This window comes from Manis javanica, chromosome 12 (genome assembly GCF_040802235.1).
Source record: "Manis javanica isolate MJ-LG chromosome 12, MJ_LKY, whole genome shotgun sequence".
Taxonomy (NCBI): domain Eukaryota; kingdom Metazoa; phylum Chordata; class Mammalia; order Pholidota; family Manidae; genus Manis; species Manis javanica.
In genome coordinates, this window is record NC_133167.1 from 12,934,302 (window position 1) to 12,960,633 (window position 26,332).

General features: G+C 43.6%; 1 protein-coding gene across 2 annotated transcripts in view; it reads left to right on the plus strand.

Annotated features, from left to right (window-relative positions):
- The first annotated feature begins 1,252 nt into the window (after nt 1-1,252).
- The window catches only part of WDFY1 (WD repeat and FYVE domain containing 1), a 42,889-nt gene continuing 17,809 nt past the window's right edge, over nt 1,253-26,332 (plus strand). For both annotated transcript variants that reach the window (XR_012123492.1, XM_073218059.1), the window contains exons 1-3: nt 1,253-1,501; nt 17,092-17,159; nt 21,162-21,235. Coding sequence is in view for 1 of the 2 variants with exons in the window: in XM_073218059.1 (XP_073074160.1) it covers nt 1,365-1,501; nt 17,092-17,159; nt 21,162-21,235 (279 nt within the window). In the remaining variant the exon portion in view is untranslated. The remainder of the gene's footprint in view (nt 1,502-17,091; nt 17,160-21,161; nt 21,236-26,332) is intronic.

Consider the following 26,332-nt stretch of genomic DNA (forward strand, 5'->3'; position numbering starts at 1 on the left):
TGAAATATATTCTTTTTGTTTTGTACTCAGTCTTTAAAAATCTCAGGTGTGTTTTGCACACACACCACAACTCATTTGGATGGGCCACATTTCAAGTGCTGGACGCACATGGTCACTACGCAGAACCTAACTGTGTGTGGGGCAGTTGCGGGTGGAGGGGAAAAACATGGATGGGAGAGGGGAATTCCCTGGAATCAGTGGTTTCCAGGGTCCCAGTCATGACTCTAACTTTCTAGCTGTTGCTGTCCTCCAGCTAAAAGCCACCAGGAACACCCTCGCAGATGAACAAGTAGGGTGAATTGCTTTGTCACGGGGAGAAGGCATATCCCTGGAATATGGGTCATCAGTGACAGAAAGAACTTAGAGGATTGTGTTAGGTGATTTTAGGGAGAGTTTAAGGAAACTCTCGACTGGACGCTGTCAGGGAATGGGGGTAATTCTCTAATTGCACGTTTTAATAAACCTTGTCTAGAGGGAGGAAGACTAGACAGAAACTAAAGCTTAATTGGTAAAGAAATAGGAGTCACTCGTATTAGCAGGAATAAGGGGAGGTTTGGTCATTTTTTGTGGTTTGAACAATTTCCTGTTTGGCATATAATTATAGAATGGCACTATGTGATGTTTTTACTCCACAAGGAACGAGCTGTGAGCGCCCAGCCAGCTCCCAGCAATTCGGAAGCCTGGTTGATAGTACCGCGCTAGCCCTGGAGTTCAAGGACCGGTTTTCGCTTTCTCATAGCCACGTGACCTTCCGCAAGTGATATAACTTCTCCGTGATTTCATTTTCTCATCTCTAAAATGAGAATATGAGGGCACTCACTCTCCATTTCTTAAGACTGTTATCAGTATTAAATGAGACAGTCATGTAGAAAAATTGGGCCAGTGCTGGTACACAAGTCACCACTCAATGAATGCCTATTGTCTTTTCCGATGCTGAATTGTACTATGTATTTTTCACACTATAACATCTCTGAAATGGGGATGTCTTCCAAACAACGGCTTCTTAGAATGGAGACAACGTAGTGTTACCATTTTCTGAAGGTTCTGTTTTGGTGGACAATTCCTCGTTCCCTCCAACTGCTCTGTCCATCCCTGAATGAATGACTTTCCTTTTCAACCTATATTCATTCCTTTCTCCTTTCTTGCCAGACGCGGTCTGGGACCCTCTGCAGACCATGTAATTTTTTTTTGCGCGGCTTCCCCAGGCAATACGGCGTGGGCGGCAGCAGTCGGGAGCTTACGGCGGCGCGGCGTCCACGCGGCCCCGGGAACCCCGTCGCCACCGGCGCGTCCCCGCCCGCCCGGGAGTCAGCTGATGGGCCGCCTGCCCGGGAGGCCGCCGCCGCCGCCGCCGCCGCGCGATCATGGCGGCCGAGATCCACTCCAGGCCGCAGAGCAGCCGCCCGGTGCTGCTGAGCAAGATCGAGGGGCACCAGGACGCCGTCACGGCCGCACTGCTCATCCCCAAGGAGGACGGCGTGATCACTGCCAGCGAGGACAGGTTGGGCCCGCGGGGTGTGCCCGGGGCCGAGGCGCGTCGGGGGTGGCCCGGACTCCCGCCGGCGACTGGGGCCCCGTCCCTTTCCGTGCGTGGGCGGCCGCCGGATCCCCGCCGCTCCCCTCTGTGCGCGGAACCCCCCGGGTCCCAGCAGCGGGTCCTCCAGTCTCCACCGCCGCCGCGCCCCTCCGACCTGTGACCCCGATCCTTGCCTCCCGCCTCCAGTCCGCGACTCCAGCGGTACCCCTCCAGCCTTGGGCCCCCGTCCACCAGACCTCTCCAGTAGGGGCACCTCCTTGCCCCTGCGCCTTCAGCCAGGAGCCCCCATCCTAATGCGCCCCCCCAGCCCGGGACCCCAGTCCCATTGCGCCTCCCAGCCCAGGACCCCTGTCCCCTCCGCATCTCCAATCCAGGACCTTCATCCCCGCCTCCCCTTTGTGGCTTTAGCCTGGCTCCCCGAGGCGTCGCGATCTGTGGGCGGGGTGGGGGGGGGGTGCCTGGGCCCTCGGCGGTCAGTTCGCAGCCGCCTTTCTGGGAGCCGGGACTGGCGGCCGGTTGCCGCGGCCCAGGTGCCAGGGATTTCCTGCTTGCAAAAACCCTCCTGGGGCCTTCCCTCTCTGCTCCGCTTTGCTCTGGGGCTCACACCACTCTCACGCAACACCAGGTGCCTAGATCAGTTATCTTTCCACAGCTGCTAGAACCACCTAAACTCTTACTAAGTAGTGTTTTCTCTGAAAGCGACCCGTTTTTGAAAAGGTTGCATGCTTTTATTTTAAAGGGAAACTTATTCTCCACTATTAATGGAAACTCAGTATCACTTGCCATGAAGAATGTACTAGCTAAAGCATGTTAATCAGGTGCAGCTAAAGTCATCTCTCCCCTGTATTAAGACGTCTTACATTGACTGCCTGCTGCACTTCGGGAAACACTGATGTGGTCCTGTTTTCTCATTTTACCCAAGAGGAAACTGAGGCCCGTGGAGAGTCTGAGAGACACTGAAGAACCTAGAAATGCAGTCCAGGAAGGAGCACGCAGCCCGCTCTCTGGTCTTCCCAGGCTTGGAGAGTTATTTTAGAACTTTAGCCTTTTTAAAACTCTTAAAGTTTAAAAGGTTAATGATTTTACCGTGGGAATTTGGAGGAAATGACTGATGTTTATTGAATGAAACTGTGTTTCCTTGGTACAGTGAGTAGTCTTAAATGGTGCTGTTCTGAAAGTCAAGAGGCCTTCTGGAAAATGGAAGCTAGTGTTGTTCTCAAAAAGCTGATGGCGTAGTCCAGCCTTTTGTAATCATATCTTTGGAATTAAGTAACGCGGAGGGCTGGTCCTGAGTGGGAGAGCAAACCTGACATCCTCGGTGCCTGTTTGACCTTTGTATTTTACTTTTGAGGAGTTGCTTGTGAGCAGACACTGGCCTCTCCCTGCCAATTTATGTGTATCTGACCTCAAACAAGGGGGGAGGTGATTAGTAGAACGTGGGTGTAGATGGGTGTAAGCAAGAAGGGAGTAGGGGAGAGGGGTGCAGGAGCCATGGAGGGCAGAGGGGAATGTAAACAAAGGCAAAGGACAGAATAATGATATTTATGTGAATATATGAACCTAAATGCAGACAACACTTTATAAAATTTAGCTGTCCTTATTCAGTAAATATTTTATTTGTGACTCATGCATGTTGGGTAAATATCTGAATATTTGGGATTACTGGCCAAGAGCAGTGCTGATAAATGTTTAATGGAAAATGATTCCTTAGGTGCTCTGGGACTGAGATGTTCTGGGGGAGCCTTAGATCAGGTCATTTTTTCACTTGGGCACAGCAGAGCCCTAGCAGATGACTGGACCAGGTGAGAGTTGGCACCTTTGGATTTCTGACTTGTGTTTCAGGTCCATAGAACTTCTTGAAGGTAGGACAGCCTTTTCAGCAGGGGCTACATTTTATGAGCTTTATGAAAACATATGGCTATGGGGTTTTTTTTGTGTTGTTGGATGTGGTGGGTTGTTTTTATAGTATCATAAATATGTCCTACTCTTCAATCATTCATTCACTCATTCATTCATATATTTAGAAATACTGTACTCATTGGGTGTCAGGCTCTGGGTATACAACAGGGACCAAAAGTCACAGCACCTGCCCTGGTATAACTTCTAATTGATTTTTATGGCCCTTGACCCAATGGAACTAGCATATTGAGGAAATAGAATGCTGATCACATTTATTCATTAATTAGCATTTATTGGACACTTACTCTGGCTGGGTCAGTGCTAGACCCGTGTGGTGGAAAGACAGCTGACACCGCAATCACAGTTTCCAAAGAGCTGGACAGGCTAGTGAAGAGATGACCCTGTGCTCCCTGCCTCCACAGTATGGGGAAGACCCAGAGGAAGGAAGGTCCTTGGGGGCAGGCCTGGGCTCGAGGGGAGATGCCACTGGACAGAGAAGTGGTCTGTGTGAAGGAAGGAGGGTGTACATCCCATTCCAGGTGGATGGAAAGGACAGAAGGGCATAAAGAACCACAGTTATTTCTAGGTGACTGGAGCAAAAGGGGTATGGGTGGTCACGGTGGGAGAAATCACTGAGAACTAGAGGGCCCAGTGTCCCAATTTTGGAAGGCCCTTCCTGTGTGCCACCCTTGGAAATTTGTAGTTTAGTTTTTGCAGGCAGTGAAGAACCATTAGAGGCTTCAGAGCAAGTAAATGACATGAGCAGAGTTTGTACTTGAGAAATAACAATAGCTAACCTTTTGGAAGCAGCTTCTCTGTCAGTACAGACCTGCACCTATGTGTGTGACTTCATCCAATCCTCCTCTCCCTGTGAGGTGGGTACAGTCACCTTCCCTTATCAGCAGTTCTAGAATTCAATATACTCTAAAAGTCAGAAGTGGTTTTTTGTTTGTAGGTTGGCCTGAAACTCACTGATGCTAAAACTTGACCTGAATAGATAGATTATTTGTAATCTTTATCCCGTACAGTGTGAATATTAATTTGTTTTACTGCAGAAATAGTAATGCACTTAATGGCAGGTGCTGTCGCAGGCCCTGCTGGGAGTGTTACAGAAATATGGCTTATGCATCCTCTTGCTGTGGGCATTTTTGACAGTTTAGAAAAGTGAGGCACAAAAGACATTGAAGTCACTACCCAAGTTCACACAGCTAATAAATGATAGGGCTGAGATTTGAACCTAGTTTAACTCTGAGGCCCTAGTTCTTCCTGCCATATACTCAGCTTTTCTACACATTCGGAGAAACTGAGCCCAGGCGGTATGAGTTAATGATTGACTACTCCAGCAGCAAGTGTAAAGTGTTAGCATCTACCTTTTGCTATGATTCAGTTACCCTTCCTTCTTTCTTGCTATTAGTGTTCATGATTTAAAAAAAATAGATTTGCACCTTTTCCATGTAAGGTCTGCTTTAATGCTCAGAAAAGTGACTTTTCACATTTAAAGTAGGGTCTAGCTGAAGTTGATTCATTTTCTAAAAGCTAAAAGCAGTGAGAACCAGCTGTGAGCATTTGAGAGGAAAAGTGAAAGATCTGAGGATCAGCCTGAATTTAGTGTCCATTTTTCTAAACTTCAGGCTAGTGTATTTTCTCAGCCAGGGGTGATTCTCCTGCCTGTGAGTCAGTTGGCGATATACGGAAACATTTTGGTTGTCACAACTGGAGGGGGGTACTATTGGCATCTAGTGGGTAGAGGCGAGTGAGGGGTGCTGCTCAACTTCCTGTAATGCACAGGACAGTCCCTCACAGCAAGGATTATCCAGCCCCAAATGTCACACTGCCAAAGTTGAGAAACGCTGGACTAGGCTTAATGTGCTTCTTTATCTGGCCTCTCTGTGGACAAACGGTGGTTCTCAAACTTGAGCATGCATCAGAATCACATGGAGGTCTTGTTAAAACCCAGATGAGCTCCACCCCAGAAATTCTGATTCAGTAAGGCCAGGGTGGGGCCTGAGAATATGCATTTCTGCCAAGTTCCCAGTGATGTTGAGGTTGATGATGCTGGTCCAGGAACCCCACTTTGAGAACCACCTCTCTACAAGAACAGTGCTTGCCTGTATCAGCCCGCTGGGAGAGAATACTGTTTACACTTTGTCCTCTTCATGTGTCAGCTCCTGGGATATATTTGCCTGGAGTCATTCACATGTACCCACCCACCTCCCAATAAAACTTAACTATATGTGACAGAGCTGAGTACAAATGATCCCCCAAAGCTTATTAAGCCAATGTGGAATTGAGCTTAATTCCATCCTACTTGGAGTCACCGGAATGGTTTGGGCAGTGAGCTTGGGGGGGTGTAATCAGAAACCTTCAGGGGTTACTGTGGCGTGAAGAACTAACAGATCAGCATTACTCTTTTGTATGCAATCCTTTAGACTTTCAGAGTAATAAATATACTAAGCTCTTTTGTTTAAACTTCATTCTTCATTAAACCTTAATTAGTATTTTCAACTTTAATTTTCAGTTCTTTGAACTTTGGAACTAGCATATTTAAACATGCAAAGTATTAGAGTGATATGTTTGTAAAGTGTGAAAAAAATCTTGAATCAATAAATTATGACTGTCTTTCTAGTCAGGAAATTGTAAAAATAAAAGTAATGACCTCAGTAGGGAGTATAAGAGTTTGAACCACAGCAGTCATTTTCCTGATGGGGAAATAGAAAATGAGACTCCGCTTTGAAAATGGAACTGAAAGGTGGTGAGGCTGCAGGAACAGAGTCCCTAGACACGTTTGCTTCTTGAACTTCTTTGCTGTGGATTGCACCAAAAAGTTAGACAGTCGGTTGGTTGAAGGATCACATTTTTAAAATGTAAAAACTTTATTATAAACCCTTATTAATAAGCTAAGGCTGTGGACTGCTGCCTTCATTTTTGAAAAACAGAGTTTGGAGGTGAGTGTTTATGCTACTGCTTCAGGGGCCTGCAGGCCAAGGTTGATCTCTGCAAGAAATTCAGTTTTATCTGGCCCAAGTCAAACAAAGACAGACCTCATATGTTTCAGAAATATTTTAGGATGACGCACTTAGGCTGGTAAACAATAAAGACTACAGAAAACCAACTTTCAAAATATTTTTGGTACTAGCTTCTTTTTTTGTGATTACACCAGTTGTTGAATATATCTGTTTCCTTTTAGACATTGGAGCATATTAAAATGGTTTCAGGGAATAATCGTATATTTACCAACTGTACACACGGAAACAATCTTAAATGAACACCCTGGTTTTTAAGTGTTACACTTAGGAGGAAACCACCATAGCTGGAAACTGTTAGCTTATACTGAAAGCCAGGGTGTTAACTGCTGTATTTTTATCATGCAGGGCCTAAAAGTAGGCTCTAAACTTGTGTCATAAAATACATGAGTAAGTGAGAAGGCAGGAAGTCTGGATGGGGGTCCCCTTGCTCTTCTGTTTTGGTGTGGTCTTTATTTTATGATCATTTTCTTTTTATAACATAGTCAAAAACAGATTCTGGATCCAGAATACTTGAGTTTGCATTCCAGCCATGTGACCTTGGACAGGTTACTTGCTGTCTATATCATACTTTTCTCATCTGCAGAATAGAGATAATAATAAACCTGTCTCGTAGGGTTTTGTAAGAAGTAGCTGAGTGAATATGCAGAGCGCATTGAACTGTGCCCCCATAGATAAAGCACTACATATGCATTGGTGATTATTTTTTTCATTTCCATTTTTTCTCCATTTATTGCTTTGATCTCACCAGAAGCTGAAGATGTCTGCTTATTCTGTGTGTTTGTATAAATAAAATAAAACTTTTCCTTTCTGAACAGGACATAGTCATTCTGGGGGTCACTTACAAACCTAAATTCTTATAACTGAGTCATGCCTTTGTATCATTTCCATATCTAGTCACTTAGAAGTCACTGTTTCCTTTTAGACATTAGAGCATGTTAAAATGGTTTCAGGGAATAATTGTATATTTACCAACTGTACACATGGAAACAATCTTAAATGAACACCCTGGTTTTTAAGTGTCACTTAGGAGGAAACCTGGCGTAGCTGGAAGTGATCAGTCATTCGTTTTCCCTTATAAATAATCCTTGCCCTGCTGTGTTAGGGGCTCCAAGGCCACCCCCAGGTTCGTGACTGACTGGGAGGACTGCCACTGTATGGGCTTCCCCGTGGCCATGGTTTATTACAATGAAAGGCCATGTTAGCGAAGGGAAAGCTGTGGAACGAAGTCCAGAGGAAACTGAGAGTGAGCCTCCCAGACTCCTCACTCTGTGGGTCACACGGCAGGTGAGGCATGAAACAACTGAAAAATAGGCTACTTCTGCTTAGTACCCCAAACTGTGCTTCCCTGGGGTTAGTTTAACTTTGTGTTTCAAGACTTCTGGGCTATGGATAGAGTTTGAGCCTTTTTTTTTTTTTAGTTAAGGCAAGAAATAATGTTGCATGGACCCTATCTTGACTGCATCTTGTCTAGATTGTTCCTGCTCCTCTGCGGTTGTGATGGCTTCGAGCCTTCTTGGCACAGAGGTCACAAAAAGTCATTTTGATGCTAACAGTGAAAAAATAGAGTGAAGATAGCAGGATTGGTTCAAATTAGACAGAAACATCTGTAGGTAGAGAACCACCATCTGGCTTGTGGAGAGGCATCATTCTTTGAGGGGCTGGTGTGGATGCCATGCGGAAGGCCTTCCTCAGGATGAAAATCTTCCTGTGACAAAGTCAGAGCAGTCAGAGAGTCATTGTTGTCAGGGGCCCTGGAAGCTGCCCAGGGTTCCTTCCTTAGACTGCAGAAAGGGATGGAAATCTAAGTTTTTCTTAGCTGATCTGATTCTCCTGTGTAAAAAGAGACTGGTTTTGCTGCCTTTCATTTAGGTAATCAATTCAATAAACGTCGAGCATTTTTACCCTATGTCACCAAAGGAGAAAGACTTTCTACAGCGGGAACGAAGAGGGCAGAGTTCAGTAGACTTGACTGGAAGTCTTGACTTGACTAAGACTTGACTTGACTGCTATTTATTTGATAAGAACAGATTCCACAGAGGGCCATATTCTTTCCTCTCCCTTCTAGGCTAACATCTTAATGTTAGGGAAACCACCCAGGCTACCAGAATTACACAGTTTTGGCTGTAGCCTCAGGAGCTTCTGTCACACCAGGGGAAAATATCTTTTGCTGTAGGTAACAGAAATGTTTGGTGATTCACAGCATGTGAAATAGTATCAGCAGCCATAAGAGTTTCTGGAATGTCAGATTTCTTCAAACTTACTTCTTGTTCAGAGTTTAAAAGAAATCAGACCTTGGGCTTACTTTGCAACATGTTTTATACTCTGTATTCTCTTTTTCATTGCTGAACTGAACCATCCCTGTACATCAATTTATAGTTTAAAGGCAGCAAAATTGTTTTAATTTAGTGTTCTGAGATGATGAGGGTGTTTTTTAAGGCATTTTATGAAAGATCTGGTTTCAGAAATGCTGATATGTCAGGCGAGGTACTATGTGGCCTTGTGATTTTACAGAAACACTTGTGTGCTATTTGAATCAAAGTGTGGGCAGGATTTTCAAGGTAATCATACTGGGAAATAATAGGTATTGAATCCAAATGTATGTTCTTAATGGAGTTATAGATTTAAAAATGATATTAATTATAACTCTCACAAGATGCCTCCCGGTTTGAGAGCCAGTACTTTTTAGAAGAAAAGCTGTGCTTTCAAATCTGTTGCTGCTCCCACTGTATTATAGCTTAAGTCAATAAGGCCTTGGAGACTTGGTGATTTCCTCAAGTACATTTTCAACTTGCTTTTAATCACCTCTTTGAGGGAGTCAAACAAAAGGGCTAGAAGAAATGAAAGGAACCGCTCTACCTATTCTGATCACCAGGCTGATCTCTGAGCAGATCACAGGCTGATTCCCTGGAATAAATACACTCTTAATCAGAATTATGGTTTTTAGTCTGCTTTTTGTGTATCTACTGTAGTAAGGTAAGAGAACACACAGAATTATTATCCTTGGTAGACAGGATGAAAAATATTGAGCAATATTTAATGAAGAGTAATAACTTCATTTATGCTTTCATCGTAACATCTCCAGTTTCCTGGGATTCAAACTAACATCTGTGCGAAGTGATTTATATATTGAAGTTTATATTTAATTAAAAGTTAAAGTGGACTTAATTTGTTTGCTAAGTACTTTGAAATCCTTGGCACTCAGTAAATGCCAAATGCTATCTTTATTTTTAATTTTAAGGTCAGATTCTTAAGTATTCTCAAAGATATACTATTTTGGGAGCAGGGAGTGTGGTGTTATTTAGCTCTCTTGCTATGTAAACAAACCACCCCAATTTCAGTAGCTCAAAACAGCAAGTATTATCATTGCTCAGGAGCGTGTAGGTCATGGGGACAGTCCTCTGGCCACAGCCAGGTTTACCCGGGTGCCAGCCCTGCTGATCTTACCTGGTCCCTTCCACATGTTTCAGGGTTAGCTGGCTGCAGGCTGGTGGGGAGGGTAGCTTCACCTGGGACAGCTGGGCTCCCTTCTGTGTGCCCTCTCATCCTCCATCAGGCTAACTCCTCTTGTCACTAACTGTGCTGGGCTTCCAGGAGGGGGCCTCTCCGTGGACCCAACCCTCCTTCACTATAGGCACATTCCATTGGCTAAGACAAGTCAAGCCGGCCCAGATTCAAGGGTCAGAGAAATAGATGTCAGCTCTTGATGGGAAGAGGTGCACATTGTAAAGGCAGTGGATATAGGGAGAGGTCAAGTAATGGGCACATTTTTGCAATGTAGTGCCATAAGCACTTACATGTTATATTGTTTACTGTAGGTGAACTCAACTAGATTAAACCTGGAGGTAGTGAGAGATTTTTGTTAGTACCACTGTTCCTGTTTAGCACAGAAGTCAGGATTTCTTTGAACTGAGAGCTTTGAAGTTAGACCCAAACTTCTCCACATTTTGGATTTCTTTGGGGGAAAAAATAATGCTTCCTTATTGTTTAGGAATTACTGCTTTAGAGGATAAAATGTAAAATTTTTTGAGAAGACTTAAAAAAAAGTCTTATTATTTACCAAATAAAGCTACTTTGCTTGATTTATTTACTTTTGTACTGTTTTGAAATGTCAGTTTTCATCATCTGCTAAGAGAGCAATAAAATTGGACAAAACAACTAAACAGAGTTGGAAAATCGGATTCAGCACTGATGTTGGTTTGTTTGATTTTAGAACCTTCTCTCTCGCTGCTTCTGCCTCCCTAGGTATCAGCGGAGGTCTTGGCTGTCATCTTAGCCTTGAGGATATGGCATCATGTTCCCAAGGGACCACAAGCTTTTCTTGAATCCTCATGTGCGTGGAGAATACAGGAAGTGGTGTTACCTGACACTGTAGTTCGCTGCTGTCAGGAAGTTAAGCAGGGGCACCTTTATGCAGAAGCTTGGTTTATTGCCTTGTATCTTTCAGGCCCAACAGTCCAGTGCCTTTTTGCAACCGATTTCTTTGCCCAGTTCTGCCCCCCCTGTGCTCTGTTCCTAGGGATTGATATTCTCAAAGTCCAGTTCTCCCAGTGCCTCCAGCCCAGTATCCAGCTACGTCCGGTCTTGTTGGGCCTGGGCTTCCTTGTACCCTTTGCACTGACCTCCCTGGATGCAGTGGATTCCCTAACGGACTGTGGAAGCGGAACGAGCTCCAGACACAGGCTGGATCCACCGTATGAGGCAGCATAGTCCTCTGGGGGAGGATCTTCCGAGTCTCTGAGAATGTGCCTGAAGTTGCCTCTGATTCTGATGCCTGCTGTTGCCCCAGAGCTGAAGTCTGACTCCTAGTTGACTCCTTAACCTTATTTGCTCTCAGTGGCAGTGATTTAACGGACACATTCTTAGGCAGTGGACAGGTTTTACTTATAGCATTTTAGATAGCTGCAGTTGAAAAAAATCAGACAAAATAAGTCCTTAAGTGCCTCAGGGCTTCTGAGGGGTGGTTTGATTACTGGCTTCTTGTTAGTGCTTCACTGAGTGGGAGGCCGGCGCCTCTGTTCCACCACTTTGCAGCTGCTCCAGGACCCCCAACAAGGAGCCAGGGTCAGCCTCTGCCTCCAAAGTGTGCATTCCCATCTCGTCTCCTCTGCCTGCCCCCACCAGCCTCCCCACCTGCCATGCCCAGCCTGACGTGCATAGTTAGGGAATTGAATTATGTCATTTATATTACGCTTTTAAAAAAAATTTCTATTTCATAAACGTTTTCTCACAGTTCCATGGTCTTCATAACTTTTTAATGGTTGTATAAGCTATTGAATTAATATGTTATTAGCCTGTGTCATTATTTAACAAATTTTCCCCAGTTTTTACTCCCTTGGATCATGCTCATATGAACTCTCTTAAAAATGTGTAGTTTGTTTTTCCTATTAGTTTCTTTGGATTGCCAAGCCTGGAATTCCTAAATCAATTTATCATTGCTGTTGTCACTATTACTATTAATATGCAGGAAATGCGTTTCTCACTAAATGGAATAAAAACCTTGCCGAAAAGTTTGTTCTGATTTATAAATCTGACAAAAATTGTGAGAACCTTGGAGATAGCATTTTATTATTGTATTCAGCTGTTCCTTTTTGCACTTGTGCACAGCAACACATAACACATTTCAGTCTGAAATATTTAAAATAAAGAAATCCAACTTGGCACTTCATTTAGCTAGAAAATAAGTGGATTGTCCACCATGCTGAACAGTAGACAGGTAGGTGATATCAGGGTTGTACATGCAGTGTGGTTATGTATGTCTTAACATTACAGTCTTACATAGAAATATCTGTTTTCATCTGTCTGTGAGAAATAGTGCAGCTATATGTAAGTTCATCGTTCCCTAGCTAGGAGGGCAAAGGAGATTAATGGTAGAGCCCTCCACAGGGATAGTAGTAGCATGATGTTTGGAAAACAGTTATATGTCTCCAAAAAAAATGACACATTTCCTTTCCAAGTACTTTTTGGAAAAATATCAGACTATTGTTTAAAATAATTTAAAAATTGAGGCTGGCAAAGATGAACATATTTCTAAGGTTTTGGTTTTAAGGAAAGACTTTTTTTTTCAGATTGGCATAGTCTTGGAATATGAAAATCCACCCACTAGAAAAAAGGGGTAGAACAAACAGCAAGAAAAACATAAAATGAGTTTAGGTGAGTGGGTGTAAACATGTCAAAATATTAAAGATAAGTTAAGCTGTTTTATTTTATTTCAGTGTGAGGAGCAGCTTTGATACTCATCTAAACAAGAGAAACTGCTTTTTGTAAATAAAACCATCTGATCTTGACACTGGTGATTATATGGTTTATTAGTAGCATCCTAGAATTTTTAATAATTTGCTCCTGTAAAGTGTTACTCAACTGTGCTGTGTTGTTTTCAATTTATTGAATAGTAGAGTCTGCTTCCAAGTACTGAATAGTAAATTTTTTGATCTGTGGAATTTGTGAATTTTTAAAAATAAGCAGCCCATTTTTCCAACCATTTGTTTAACCAAATAAGACATGCCGAACACGAGATAAAACAAATTCCTATGTTACTTAGTAGAAATTATACGACTTTGTTTAATATGTAAGTTCTTGGGAGCTGCGGAGTGTTAGGGGCTAAACTTACCATTGTTTTCATTTAATCTGGAAATTGGAGAGTTTAGCATTGTCTATGGAAGGGAAAGAGTATGTGCGGCTTGAAAAAGAGAAGGAAGGGAATTCCAGATAGAAGGTGTGAACGAGAGGTAGCGCCGGCCATGAAGTCGAGTGCCTGATTTAGAGCCCAATTCCCAAGCAGGATGGTCTTTTCTCAGCCTGGATGTGATAGACATTCTTCAAATGAAACATCTCATGAGAGAATTTTGCCAGCTTCCTAGTGTGTTGGCTGCGTGCAGACGACACTGTAGGACTGATGTTTGTGCTCCAGAGGACATAATGCTGTATTTAAAAAATGTGGGGGTCTAGGTGCTGTCCATTTTGATCTTGGGTTAGCTGCGTGAAATGAAAATGTGGCTTTTCCAGGTCAGGTGATTGGATGGACGAAATAACCTTTCAGGTCCCCCCTTGTGGCCAACTTCCCTGCTCTCTGAGTGTTGCTCTTCTTTCGAGAGGACACGGGGAAGCACATGGCCACTGAGTCCTTCATTGAGCCGCCTACGCACTCATGACCCAAACTTTTGGGGTGGGTTTGACGGATTTTAGAATGTGTCAGTCAGACCCTTAGAAGAACAAACAGGTAGGTAGCTAGCAGGTTTAACCCCGTTGTGGTCCTTACGTGACTGAGGGCCAGGGAGCTTATTAACAAAGCACTTGGCGATGCCCTAAACTTCAGGTGCTTTGGCCTTTGCAGTTGTGTCTCTGGAAGTGGAGTGGAGGCCTTGAGTTGACTTAATGCTTAGCTGCAAGTTGGCCTTTAACTTATTACAATCCTTTGGCTTCATCCCCTAAGTTGAATATGAGTAATGAAGTATATCCATAAGCATTCTGTATTAAGTAACATAAAATATCATCAACATAATGTAATGTCCTATTAGTAATACAGGCTTATGGACAGTTGTTAGAAGCTTCTACTGACTATTTTAGGTGAGGGAGTCATGCTGACATGGTATCCATTCTGCTATATGCCCAGATAAACCTCTGCCTGCAAGAAAACGTCCTGGTAGGTTGGCCGGGTTGGGGGAGAGCTTAGCGCATAACCTGAGCTCCGCGTGTGTTTGGGGCACTGAAGGCTGGCCACTTGCTGGGATGCAGGACCCAGGTCAGAGAGTCAGAGGCACTAGGCGTGTTGGTTAAACCCCTGATTTGAGACATCCAACCACTGGTGGGCTCTGAGCAGTGGGATGTGTGATGTATTTACTGATGTAGCTGGTAGCTGACATGCCTAAGGTGGGCCAGAGGGAAGAGCTCACCAGGTAACCTGAGAGGGGACTGCACTGCACAGGTGTGATAAGGGCCAGACCATGGTGGGCATGCTGAGGACAGAGAACGAGGGCCAGTGTCATATTTAGGAATTGTTGCTTCTCAACAAATACATAAGCAAAAATCTCCCACACCATTATCACACCTGAAGAAATGAGCAGTATTTTTTAATATCATCAAATACCTAGTCAGTATTCATATTTTCAGTTGTTTTATAATGTGTATATTTCACAGTTTGATTGAATCAGGATCCAAGTAAGTCTGCACATTGTGATTGCTTGTTATGTCTCTTAAACCTCATTAACCATATTCCTCCATCTCTAATTTTCCTCCCCTTGCAAATTATTTGTAGAAGAAACTGAGTCACTTGGCTGTAGAATTTTCAGTGGTCTTGCTTTTTGCTGAATGTACCACTGTGGTGGTGGTGATGGTGCTTCTCTGTGTTTCCTGTTAATTGGAAGTTGGATGAAGAGGTTTGATCAGATTTTAAAATAAAGTTGGTTTCATACTGCATTTACCAGTTTTTGTATAGCACTTTCACTTACCATTATATCCTGAACATTTTCCCACTGAGTACTTTTCATAACTTGATTTAAATGTTCCCAAACTTGAAAGATTCGTATCATGAAAAAGTTTTAACCTCTGAGGTTTGTGAAAAAAGACAGCCCAGTAATCATGAACGGTAACCAAAAACCCACACATGATTGCAGAGTGGTTTAAATATTACCTCAAAGACTGTTAAAGTTTAATTTAAGATGTTGAATTACAAATTGAAAATTATAGGCCTGTTCATATATGCTTTCATCTGATCTCCCTCTCTCTCTTTTAATTTTGGATGTGAAATTGAACTTTCTGGAACTTCCTGTCACAAAAATGACTTTATCTGTCTCAAAAAGCCATAAAAAAGTCTGCCTGCTTGTCTTGTCTTGCGACCCTTGTTATAAAGGAGCTTGTTTCATAGTGCTTGAATGAGGAGCCTGTGTTTAGGGCTCTTCGTGGTGTCTTGTGCAAACATAGTGTGTTAGTACCTGCCTGGCTGCAAACAACAGAAATAACTCAGGCTGGCGTAAGCTGCTGAGGGTGTTTATGATGAGGATGCTGGGCTGTCTGCCACAGAACCCAAGTCTAGGGCAATGACTTGGCCTCAGAGCAGCTGCTCTAAGAGACTCTCCACCCGGACTCTTCAGCTCATTTCTGCTCCTTTCCGTAGGTCAGCTTCATTCCTTCCCTTTTTTTGATGCACAATTCTCCAGTCCAAATTGCAAACGTACCACCAGAAACAGCCATTTCAACTACTGGAGACATAGTGGAAGCTATTTTTCTTTGTCTGGTTTCCAGTTGCCCAAGGAAGGAACCAATTGATCCAGCTAGAGTCAGACACCCATTTCTGGTCCAGCCAGTTGTGATCAGGTGTAGGATGTAGAGAAAGACTGAGTGACTCACCTTGGCAAACTTTGCACTATGACCAGCCAGTGGAGCTGGAAGACGGCATGTGGCGCAAACAGCTGTGTCCAGGTCACATACAGCATGGTGCCATGCCCACGATGCTGTGAGGCCGTCTTATTTACTTGGATGAAGGAAGGTCAACATCTAGTCTTTATTTTCTTTCATTGCAGAATAATTATGTACAGTGATTGGATAAATCTTAATTACAGTTGGACAGGTTCTGAGGGAAGCACACACCCATGTAATCAGCTCCCCGGAGCCTTGCCGTCACCCTAGAAAGTTCCCCCATAGCCCTTTGCATTCTCTCCTGCTCCCGAGCAGAAACCACTGTTCTAATTTTTATCCTCAGTGACCAGTCTTACTGTCTTGAACTTAAGATGCAATGGAAACCCATACTGTCAACACTTGGTTCTAATGTATTTTAGGTCAGGGCTGTAAAGGTTTAGGCTTAGGTCTGTGCTGGCTGTGTGCTGTTAGAAATACAGGAAGGATCGTGACAGAGCTGACAGTAAGGGACAGTGAGAGTTGGGAGTCTTTGCAGGGCGGAGCACAGCTGCTGCTGAAGAGGCAGTGGGTGTCTGGGGACCCCGACGAGGAGGCCCAGAGCTTTGAGGTGTGAGAGGAGCATCTCGGTGTTGCTCATTGTTCTGAGGAGATGAGCCACCATATTAAACTGGGCTATTTTAGTCATCTTGTCATTTTCCTGGCCGTGTGCAGGATATCCTCACTCTCCTCCCTGTGTGTGTTATGATGAAAGAGGCCCAGAGACCTGGCGTGGACTGGCTTCCTCCGGGGGCGTCAGGACTGGCAGTCAGTGGTCAGCGAGCAGCAGCGTGGGCTCGTATTGTATTTGCAACTCCCAGCTTTCCACAGGCTTTTTCCACTTATATCTACTAGTTTCCTCATTTAGCTCAGACGTCAAGCAACCGAGTTTGCACAATTTGTTTTTACCAAGAAAAGCAGTTGATAGTTTTCAGTTTTGTTTGTATGTTATTATATAATGAACGTTTCCCATGTTACTAAAATTATTGGAAATCCTGACTCCTAGCTACTGTGTAACTTACCACATGTGGTCACACTATATGTAACTTTATATAATATGTGTACATATATGTACCATATGTAATACACTATACATTGTGTGTGTGTATTTGTCTAATTTGCCCAATTGGTTGACTTTATAATGTCAGTTGAACAATAGTATTGAAAATAAAAAGAGTAAGTTTCCTGGAGCACAAAAGAAGATAAAATTATGAAAGACAACTTTTTTTCTTTTCTCCACAGAACCATCCGAGTATGGTTAAAAAGAGACAGCGGTCAGTACTGGCCCAGCATTTACCACACAATGGCCTGTGAGTAGCTGAACTAATTACACTTGAGGAAAATGTGTCTAACATCTTTGATGATTTAAATTGCAAAATGTCTGATTAAAAAGTGCTAGATTTCAAAATGAGTTTTTTAGTTGCCTAATACCTCCTACAGGCTTGGCTGAACTGTAAGAAAACTCTTTTTCTTTTACAAAGGAAGTTGGGTCTACTGGCTTTAACTGAAGCAAATTTGAGTAAAAAACTGGGGAAAAAAAAGGAAAAGGGCATACCCCTCCCCCTACCCAGGTTTTCCTTTGTGGGGTTTTTTTTGGCTCGTGACTTTGGGCTTAGTAGTAGCTGATATGGACACTAAACATGGGCTCTGTACACTCCTATGCCCTCATCACCAGCCCTTGCCCAACCTTTGCACAGCCCCCGGGTACTCTTGAGGTATGTGGTCCAAGGTGCAACACCTGCTAAGTAGAGAATTTTCTCAGTAGTTAAATACGTTCTAAAAATAAACCTTTAAGATAAAGTTAAAAGTTTATCTAAAGGTAAAGTTTGCATTGAGATTTTAAAACAGCCCGGAATTGTAGTGACACAAAATTAGATTTAAATTCTAGCCCTTCATGTAAACCTAAGCATTGCCTTCTTTCTCTCCTACCCGTTTCCTCCACCCTTGCTGGAAAAGAAAGCCTTGCAGAGGCTGTCTGGACACCACCCAGCCCAAGCTGGGGTTGAATCCTGCTACCTCGACTAGCCACCTGGAGGGCAGCGTAGCTGCTCGTTTCCTTGAGGTTTTAGTCCTTAATGAGGGCTTTTCATCTGTTAAGGGTCTCAATATTCAGAGAAGCCCCCAGGAGAAGAGAAAGGGTTTAGTGGCAAGCTGGATATTTTGTTACTACTGAAGACCATTATACTCTTCAAAACATCTCTTGCCAGTTGTTGCAGACATTGTTGACACCCATCACAGCTTGCTTCAAAGTTACTCCAGAGGCAGTAGAGTATAAACACAGAACAGCCAAATTATTTAGCAAATGCCATATAACCAGTTTGAGTCATCCCTCCAAGCACCTCCTTTCCTGCCTAGCAATTTCTCCTTTGTACATATATTCCAATGTGCAGGCAGTGTTTGGATCCTTTAATTATTTTCACAAAACTCAGTAGTTAATCAGGATTTCATCTGTTCTACCTGCCGCTCACAGCTCAGGTAGGCTGGTCAGCGCTCTGTCCTGATAATCATTCAGTGAACATGAAGTAGGCTTTTTGACTCACCGGTATAAAGATTCCCCCACATGTCATGTTTCGGCCATAGCTTAAACTCAAGTCCTCAAACCTGGAGTTCATGTTCATAGGAGAGAGAGAGACTCAGGTGGATTTCGTCCTGGGTTTAGCTTGGTTACTCCTCAGCTTATATTTTCTCCACAGCTTTGTAATGAGTTTCTCCTCCCCTGCCTGCGGTAGAAGCAAGCGTGCAGTCTTCCTTGGCTTTTAGGTCTGGGTGCATGGCTTTGGCTCTCTGTTGCCATCCCTTGCTAACTTAGCTTACCTGTATCCTTCTAAAGCTGCTCCCAGAACACCTGGCTGGGAAGATCAGTAAAAACTGGAAGGAACAGGCTCAGCGTCTCTGCTGTGGGTGGCCAACACGTTTGCACCTACGCATATTCGCTTGTTGCTTCCCGATGTTGCCTTCCTCTGATAAAACTGCAAGAACGCTGCCAGAAGAAAACAGGATGAATAAATGATGAAAAATAATTGCTTGTCTGCTTTAAAATTACTTTTATTTTAAAATTAAATCCAAAATATGAGAAGAAAAGTGCTGTGTTGGTTCTAAAAACTGCAGATTACCCAATTTAGGACATTGTAGTGGTCATCCATCACTTTAAATTGTTCCTTGTGACTTAACAGTGATCAGTACGCGAGACCTTAGTACATCGCTGTATGTACTCCCATTACTGTTTGCAACATCTGCTCACATAACAGAAGTAACTTTCAGAGTCTGCTTTAGCTGCAGAGAAAAGGTAACTCTTAGTTTCTGTATCTACTATATGCCTTATGCCTTTTTAAAAAATATTTTATGAAATCATCACAATAGCTAGGCAAAGTAGGTGATGCTTTCACCATTTAGTAGATGAGGAAACTGAGGCCAGAGGGGTTAACCCAACTGCTTGTGGTTGGAATTCCAGTCCCTGTGTCTGCTTCCACGCTGTGCTACCCATCACAGTTACGGGGTATGTCCACAGACTTTTTCTGCAAAGGGTCAGATATTAAATATTTAGACTTTGAGGGCCAATCTGTGTGGCAACTAGTCAACTCTGCCATTGACGCACAAAAGCTAATAAACAATTCATAAACAAGTGTGGCTATATTCCAAAAAACTTTATTTATTTACCAAACTAGAGTTATAAGCATATGATTTTGGACTGCAATGATACCTTTTTAAAAGGCCACTGACTTGAAAGATGATTTGTGTTTGGCTTATTTATAAAACTAAATATCCAAACTTAAAAAAAAATTTTTTTTTCTCACTAAAATTCCTTTTTAAGGAAAAAAATCAAAACATCTTTATATACAAAACAAATAATCTAGGGAAGCTTTTTTTTTTCTTTTTTAGTGTAAGAATTCTCTAGATTTATAAAATTACTTAGCACAGTGTAGTCTTTGCACAAATGAGACATTTTGCATATTTATTTACAGCTGTTACAGGGTTGAGCATAATAAGAATTGAAAGGAGGCTTAAAACAAAAGCATTAAGGTTTGGTACCAGCTGAAAAGTCAGCAAAAATGATGACAATTCTTGAAATTACAGTGTGACTTTATCTGTCAAAGAGAATTCTATACATGATTATAACAGATCTTTGTATGAAGATACCATAGATGTTTGTGGTTATAGTTCTTAAACTTGAATATTCTTTGCAGTCTCCAACATCAACGTGGTAGATAAGGGCATAGAGGCTTGTACTCACCTCTAAGTGGTTTGTGTCCCTCAGACAGTTATGGGACCTGCCTTTCAGCTAGTTGTCTCTCTGGATGCTGCCGGTACAGTCTCTATATAACGAATCACACAGCTTGCTGTATTTGTGCCTTTGGGTGCAATCCAGTATTACCGTTTACTTTCTTCCTTCGGTGGAGAATGTCAGCCCATTGGAGAGAGAGAATTTTAAACTATTTTAAATGACTTCATTTATAAGATTTTTCTTTCTTTTACTTTTTTATAAATTGTTTTATTTCAAAATAAACTCATTTGTTTCATTTTTTTCCTGCCATGCATTTCCTTTTTGTGGTTATTCCAGGTCAATTAGGAATTCTTCAGGCTGAAGTAAACCTGAACATTTCTTTTGCCAAATGTTCCATTTTCTAAATCACTTTAGTTCTGATTCATAGCAGAAAGAGGCCATGTAGAGTCCCCCCTTTCTGAAACTCATTTTCTGGCCTGTGCTCTCTGGGAGAGAGATATGTGAGAAGCAGCAGGTGCTATCCCTGTCACATACACTGTTGTGGACAAGGACATGTGTCTGTGCCTCACAACTCCAGTTACTACAGACTGGGGTGATGTGCATGTGTCATTGCAAAAGCGAACATTTTTTGACCATTGGGATAAAAAGTAATCCCAAAATAGCTTTCCTAGCTTGCTCACATGTGCCATGGAGTGTAAATTCTGGTGCTGGGAACCCCTTCTTCCACCAGTCCAGCATGGGGGCAGAGGCAGGATGACCTGTTGAGTTTGGGTAGCAGATCACCCACTATTCGCGCTGGTTCCCAGACCTTACCAGCCCAGAGGTAGGAGTTTCAATCAGATAAAACTTCATGCTGGCTCGCTTCACCCAAAGTTATAAAAACAATTTAGAAAGTTTTTTAAGTAGGAAATTTTAAACTAAAACAACAGAAAGCAATTTAATAGCATTTTCAATCTTCAATCATTTTTTTACAAAACATTTTGCCCTCTTCTTTACACCTCAGTTGTATAGTTCCTTTTGATAACGTACTACGAACAATGACTTAAAATGCTTAGCTTTGCTGGTAATGTGCTCTTTGTCTTCCCGGCAGCTCCTAGCTCTGCTATGGCTTACCATCACGATAGCAGACGGATATTTGTGGGCCAGGATAACGGAGCCGTAATGGTAGGTAGCCTCCAGAGTATATTCTTAATGTTGACTACCCCGTGTGTACTCCCATTGGGCAGTTTAAATAAAGTTAGCAATGAATGCCTGATTGTTTGGCATAAAAAATATTTAACTACTTACAGATATTAGGCCCCAAAATGGATTAATTTTAATTCATCCTTAATTTTAAACTAGTTCCATGGAACTCAGAATGCTGTCCTGACTGATGGCTTGGTGCTCAGGCTAGCCCACAAAGCACAGCCTCACTGTGAATATGAGACCCGTGGCAGCCCATCCCTGAACTGGGAAGGAGGCTGGGGCACAGAGACTGTGGTGGAGAGCGTGCGTGCGAGCTTCCGTGTGTGTGTGTGTGTGTGTGTGTGTGCGCGAGCCTCCGTGTGTGTGTTCCTCCGTGTGTGTGTGTGTCTGTGTGTGTGCGAGCCTCCGTGTGTGTGTGTGTGTGTGTGTGTGTGTGTGTGTGTATGTGTGAGACCAGGTCTTCAATGCTTTTCAAACTATCTTTGACAATGGACTAGATATTTAAATTTCCAATTTATTATATATTGGTATTTTTGTGGGTATGTGTATACATACATTTCTTTTTTAAATTGAGATAAAATTCATATGCCATAAAAATCACCCTTTTAAATTGTGCAATTCAGTGGTTTTTTAAGTATATTCACAAGATTATACAACCATTAACGCTTTCTAATTCCGGAACATTTTTCATCACTGCCCTCCTCCCCGGAAGAAACCCCACACTCTTTAGCAGTCACTCCCCATCCCCCTTCCCCCAGCTCCTGGCCATGACTCATCTGCTTCCTGAGTCCAGAGATTTGCCTATTTTAAACATTTGTTTTCCAAAGTGACTGTATGATTCTGCATTCCCCCCGGCACTGAATAAGGGTTCCAGTTTCTCTGCATCACTGTCAACACTTGTTACGTCATTTGTTTGTTTGTTTTTTATTATGGCCATCCTGCTGGGTATCAAGTGGTATTGCATTTATGGTTTTAATTTGTATATCCCTGATGACTAACGTTGAGCATCTTCTCATGTACTTGTATTTGTATATCTTTATTCTTGTTGTTGTTCTTTTTCTTCTTTCTCTCTTTTGCTTGTTGGGTTGTAAAGAGACTGAGACTTCCTGTAAGAATTTACTAGTGAAACTATCTGGTTCTGGTCTTTCTGTTGTAGGAAGTTTTTTGAGAACTAGCTTCATCTCTTTACTTGGTATAGATTTTCTATTCCTTCTTCAGTCAGTGTTTGTTGTGCTTTCTGGGAATTTGTCCATGTCATCCAGCATATTTAACTTGTTGGCATACCCTTGTTCATAGTAGCCCTTTACAATCCTTTTTGTTTTTGTAAGGTTAATAATTACGTGCCCCCCTTCCTGCATTTAGTAGTTTGAGTCTTCTTTTTTCCTCATCATTCGAGCTGTCAATTCTGTGGGTCCTTCCAAAGAACTTTGGTTTCATTGACTTTTTCTCTATTGTTTTTCCTATTCTCTGTTTATTTCAAGTCTATTTTTGTTATTTTCTTCCTTCTGTTTGCTTTGGGTTTAGTTTGTTGGATTGATATTTCTGATATTACAGTGTTGAATGAGAAAATCCTCAGATTTCATACTTGGTGTCTTAACGATACTGAATTGCTGTAAAAGTTTCTGAACACTCACTTCCTATTTCTCTACTTCTCTCATCAGGGCCAGTGGTCTGCAGACCTCACTGTGAATAGCCCTGCTTTACAGAATAGAAGCAATAAAGCAGATTTAGCCCATGGGGGTTCGCTGAGTGTAAACTGTGCAGTGAACACAGCCACGGAGCCCACAGATGCGGGGTGTGCCAGCTGCACTCTAGAGGGTCCAAGAAGGCTTTTTAATGTGCCAAGTCATAGAGGATGGCTAGGGTTAACCAGGCAGAGAGGGTGGAGAAGGGCCACAGAGGCAGAGAGGTTTTAAAGTCACAGGGTGTGCAGGGAACAATAGTGAAGTACGTATTAGCATCAAACACCTAAGCCTGAAGAGGGGGCTGGAGCAGGCCATGGACAGCCTAGCATTCAAATCTTTAGGCTTCAGTGTGGTGCAGAGGGCTGACTGAAAAGAAAGTAAGCGTGGTCCATGCTGTCAGGGAGCTTATGGTCTAGTGGGAAGGACATGTAACATACAAGTAAACATCAAATTGCAAGGTGTGCTGGGTGCCATGGAGACATGAGCAGGTGCAGTGTGTGGCCCTGAGTGAACAGGGTGGTCAGAAGGCTGCTCCAGGGATGCTGCATTTCAGCTGAGACCTGAAGGGTGGGAAGGAGCCAGCCCAGCAGGCCAGTGGGAGTTTTCCAGAAGTGAACGCATGGATGAAGACCTGATGGGGGAAGATCTCTGGTTGAGCACTTGGAGGAGGTTATCGTGGATGGATGGTCTGAGCCATGCTGGGGACCAAGAGGCCATAGGTGAAGTGGGCTGAGGCTAAGCCCGTCAGGGTCTTGTAGGTCTGGGTGAAGTGTTAAGGCTCATTGTCAGTGCTGTGGGAAGGTCTTACTAGGCTTTCAGCAGACGAATGACATGATATAATTTACGTTTTTAAAAGATGTCTCTGGCTGGCTGCTTGTGGGAAAGTGGATTGAGGGGTAGCAGACGTGGAAGGTTCCTGTTGCAACATCTGGGTGGGAGGACACTGGCAGTGAGGATGGACAGAACGGATGGATTTGAGATGCATCTGCGCCAGGTCGGATGTGAGGAGGTGAGGAAGTGGAGGAAGTCAGGTGATAGCCAGGTTTCTGGCTTGAGTCACTGGGTGGACAGTGGTATCACTTACTGAGGAGAGAAAGGCTTGCAGGTGTGCAGGAAGGGAGCATTCGGGGGGAAAGGGGACTTGAGGAGCTCGCGGTACAGTTGGGACACAGTGAGGCATCAGATGGTGATGTGAAGTTGGCCTTGGAAATGCAGGCCCAGAGCCCAGCGGGAGCCTAGGCGGGAGGCCTCAGCACGTGGGGCATTTTTCAAGCCATGTGGATGGCTGTGACCCTCCATGAGAGAATGAGAAGACAGGGCCCAGGCCTGAGTCCTGAATGACTCCAGCACTTAGGACTGGTGTTGGTGGGGACCCCAGACTGGGAAGAAGGGGAAATGCTGACCGTAGCATGAGAGTTAAGGAGCTAGACTCCACTCTGAGCAGACTTTCTCAGGCTTCCGTGGTCAGGTGTCATCTAGGGAACATAGTCCCTAGCTCCACGCTAGAGTCATAGCTTCAGAATCACTAGGGAGGGGCCTGGGAATCTATTATTTTAGCAAATTCTCTGGGTGAACCTTAGGGTCATGTGTGGTCAGGAACCACAGTGGGAAGGGAAGCTGCTGGGGATCATTAAGCAGGGAAGGGTGGGGACTCAGGGTTCTGTTTGTTCAGCTGAGGGTCAGAATGTAGAAGGTGGGCTTGGGGGGCAAGGCTGAACGTGGGGAATGCCAGTTAGGCCATTTCAGGGCCCAGTCCGAGACTGAAGCACCGGAGGAGTACTGGCGAGGAGGTGGCTGCTTCAGGAACTATCTGGGCAGCAGGGCTTGGTGTCTGATTGGAAGGGGGTGTTTAGTGCACAGCAGGGTAAGAGGGTTTCCCGATTTCTTGCCAGGATGCTGGCGAGTGGTGAGCTGCCCTCTAAGAAAAGATACTGACATAGAATGAATGGACAGTTGGGTGCGTGAGCCCGAACCTCAAGGGTTTGGTGTGCACCGATGGTTTGAGAATTCTCTGAATCTTGGTGTCAGTGGAAACTACACCGCAGTGGCTGGCATCAACTAGGGATAGCAGGTAGATATGGAAAAGCAGAGGGCCAAGGTCACATCCCCTGGGGAATATCAATATTTAATGGAAGGTCAGAGGCCTGGGAGCCCACAGGGGAGAAGGAAGCAGAAAGGACAAAGTAGGAGGGGCGCCAGCCAGGACTGTGTGCCCATGGAAGCCAGGGGGCCAGTGAGTTTCAGGTGTTGTGGAAATGTCCTGGGGCAGCAGAGAGAGGATGAGATCAGGACAGGAAAAGAGGCTTGGGTCCAGCAATTAGACAGCAGCAGGTAGTCGCAGGATAGCCCTTCCTGTGCGTGCTGGCAGTGCCGTGGTATGTGGCGGATTGAAGGGCAGCTGGGGATGAGGAGCTCAAGGCTCTGAATTTAGTGACCGAGCTGATGTTTAGAGAAGTTTTTGGTCAAAAAGTGGGTCAAAGAAAGTTAAGGTATGTCAAAAGAGTTCTGTTGTTGTTTTGTTTTTGAAATGAACATAGAAGAAGCATTGAGCGTGTTTAAGGGCCAAGAAGGAAGGAGCCAGCAGAAGGGACAGGCTGTGTGCCCAGGCAGTTCATTCAGCAGTGGGCAGGTGGCACAGGGCTGTGGAGTTGGGAGAGGAGCTCAGTGCCCATCTGCCTGGGGCTGCTGGGCATGCATCATGTGGTAGTGCCAGCGTTCTCACTTTCCTCCTCCTTGAAATGTTGGGAAATACCGTGGTGATGTGCATATCCATGTGTAACAAGAACATGAAGCATAAGCCTCAGGTTGTCTCTCCAGTGGTGGCAGTGGTTGTACATTTATTTCTTTAGGGACTCTTCTTGTGGCTCCTGGTTCAAGGGTAGACTCTGCAGTTATAGGACAGCATATAAAATGCAGCTCTTCAGTGGGAAGGACAGTGAAGTCCAGTTTATCATTAGTTAGCTACTGAGCTTCCACCCAATACAGATGAGTAAATACACAATGCCGATGCATGTTTGTACTTTGCAAAACCAAGCTGACAAATGAGGAATTGATATTCCTCTGTGGGTTTGTTTTTTTCCAACCTGATCACTCAGCAATTCATAATGTCTGTGTTACTTAGAGCATTAAGAGCTTCACAGTTAGCCCTGGTCAAAAGATTCTTAATTAGTGCATTTCCTTGAGTTTAATCTTCTTAGTTTTATGCTGAGGCTCATTTTTTCATTAAGAAGTATATACTTTTTATTTTTTCTAACTTATAAAGTACTGGTTTATGAAAACTTGGAAGATATGGGAGTATAAAAAGGGAAGAAAACCACTCACAATCTCTAAATTTCCCTTTTGTCATGTGTTTGCATATAAAATATGTCTAATTTCTCCCTTACATGAGATA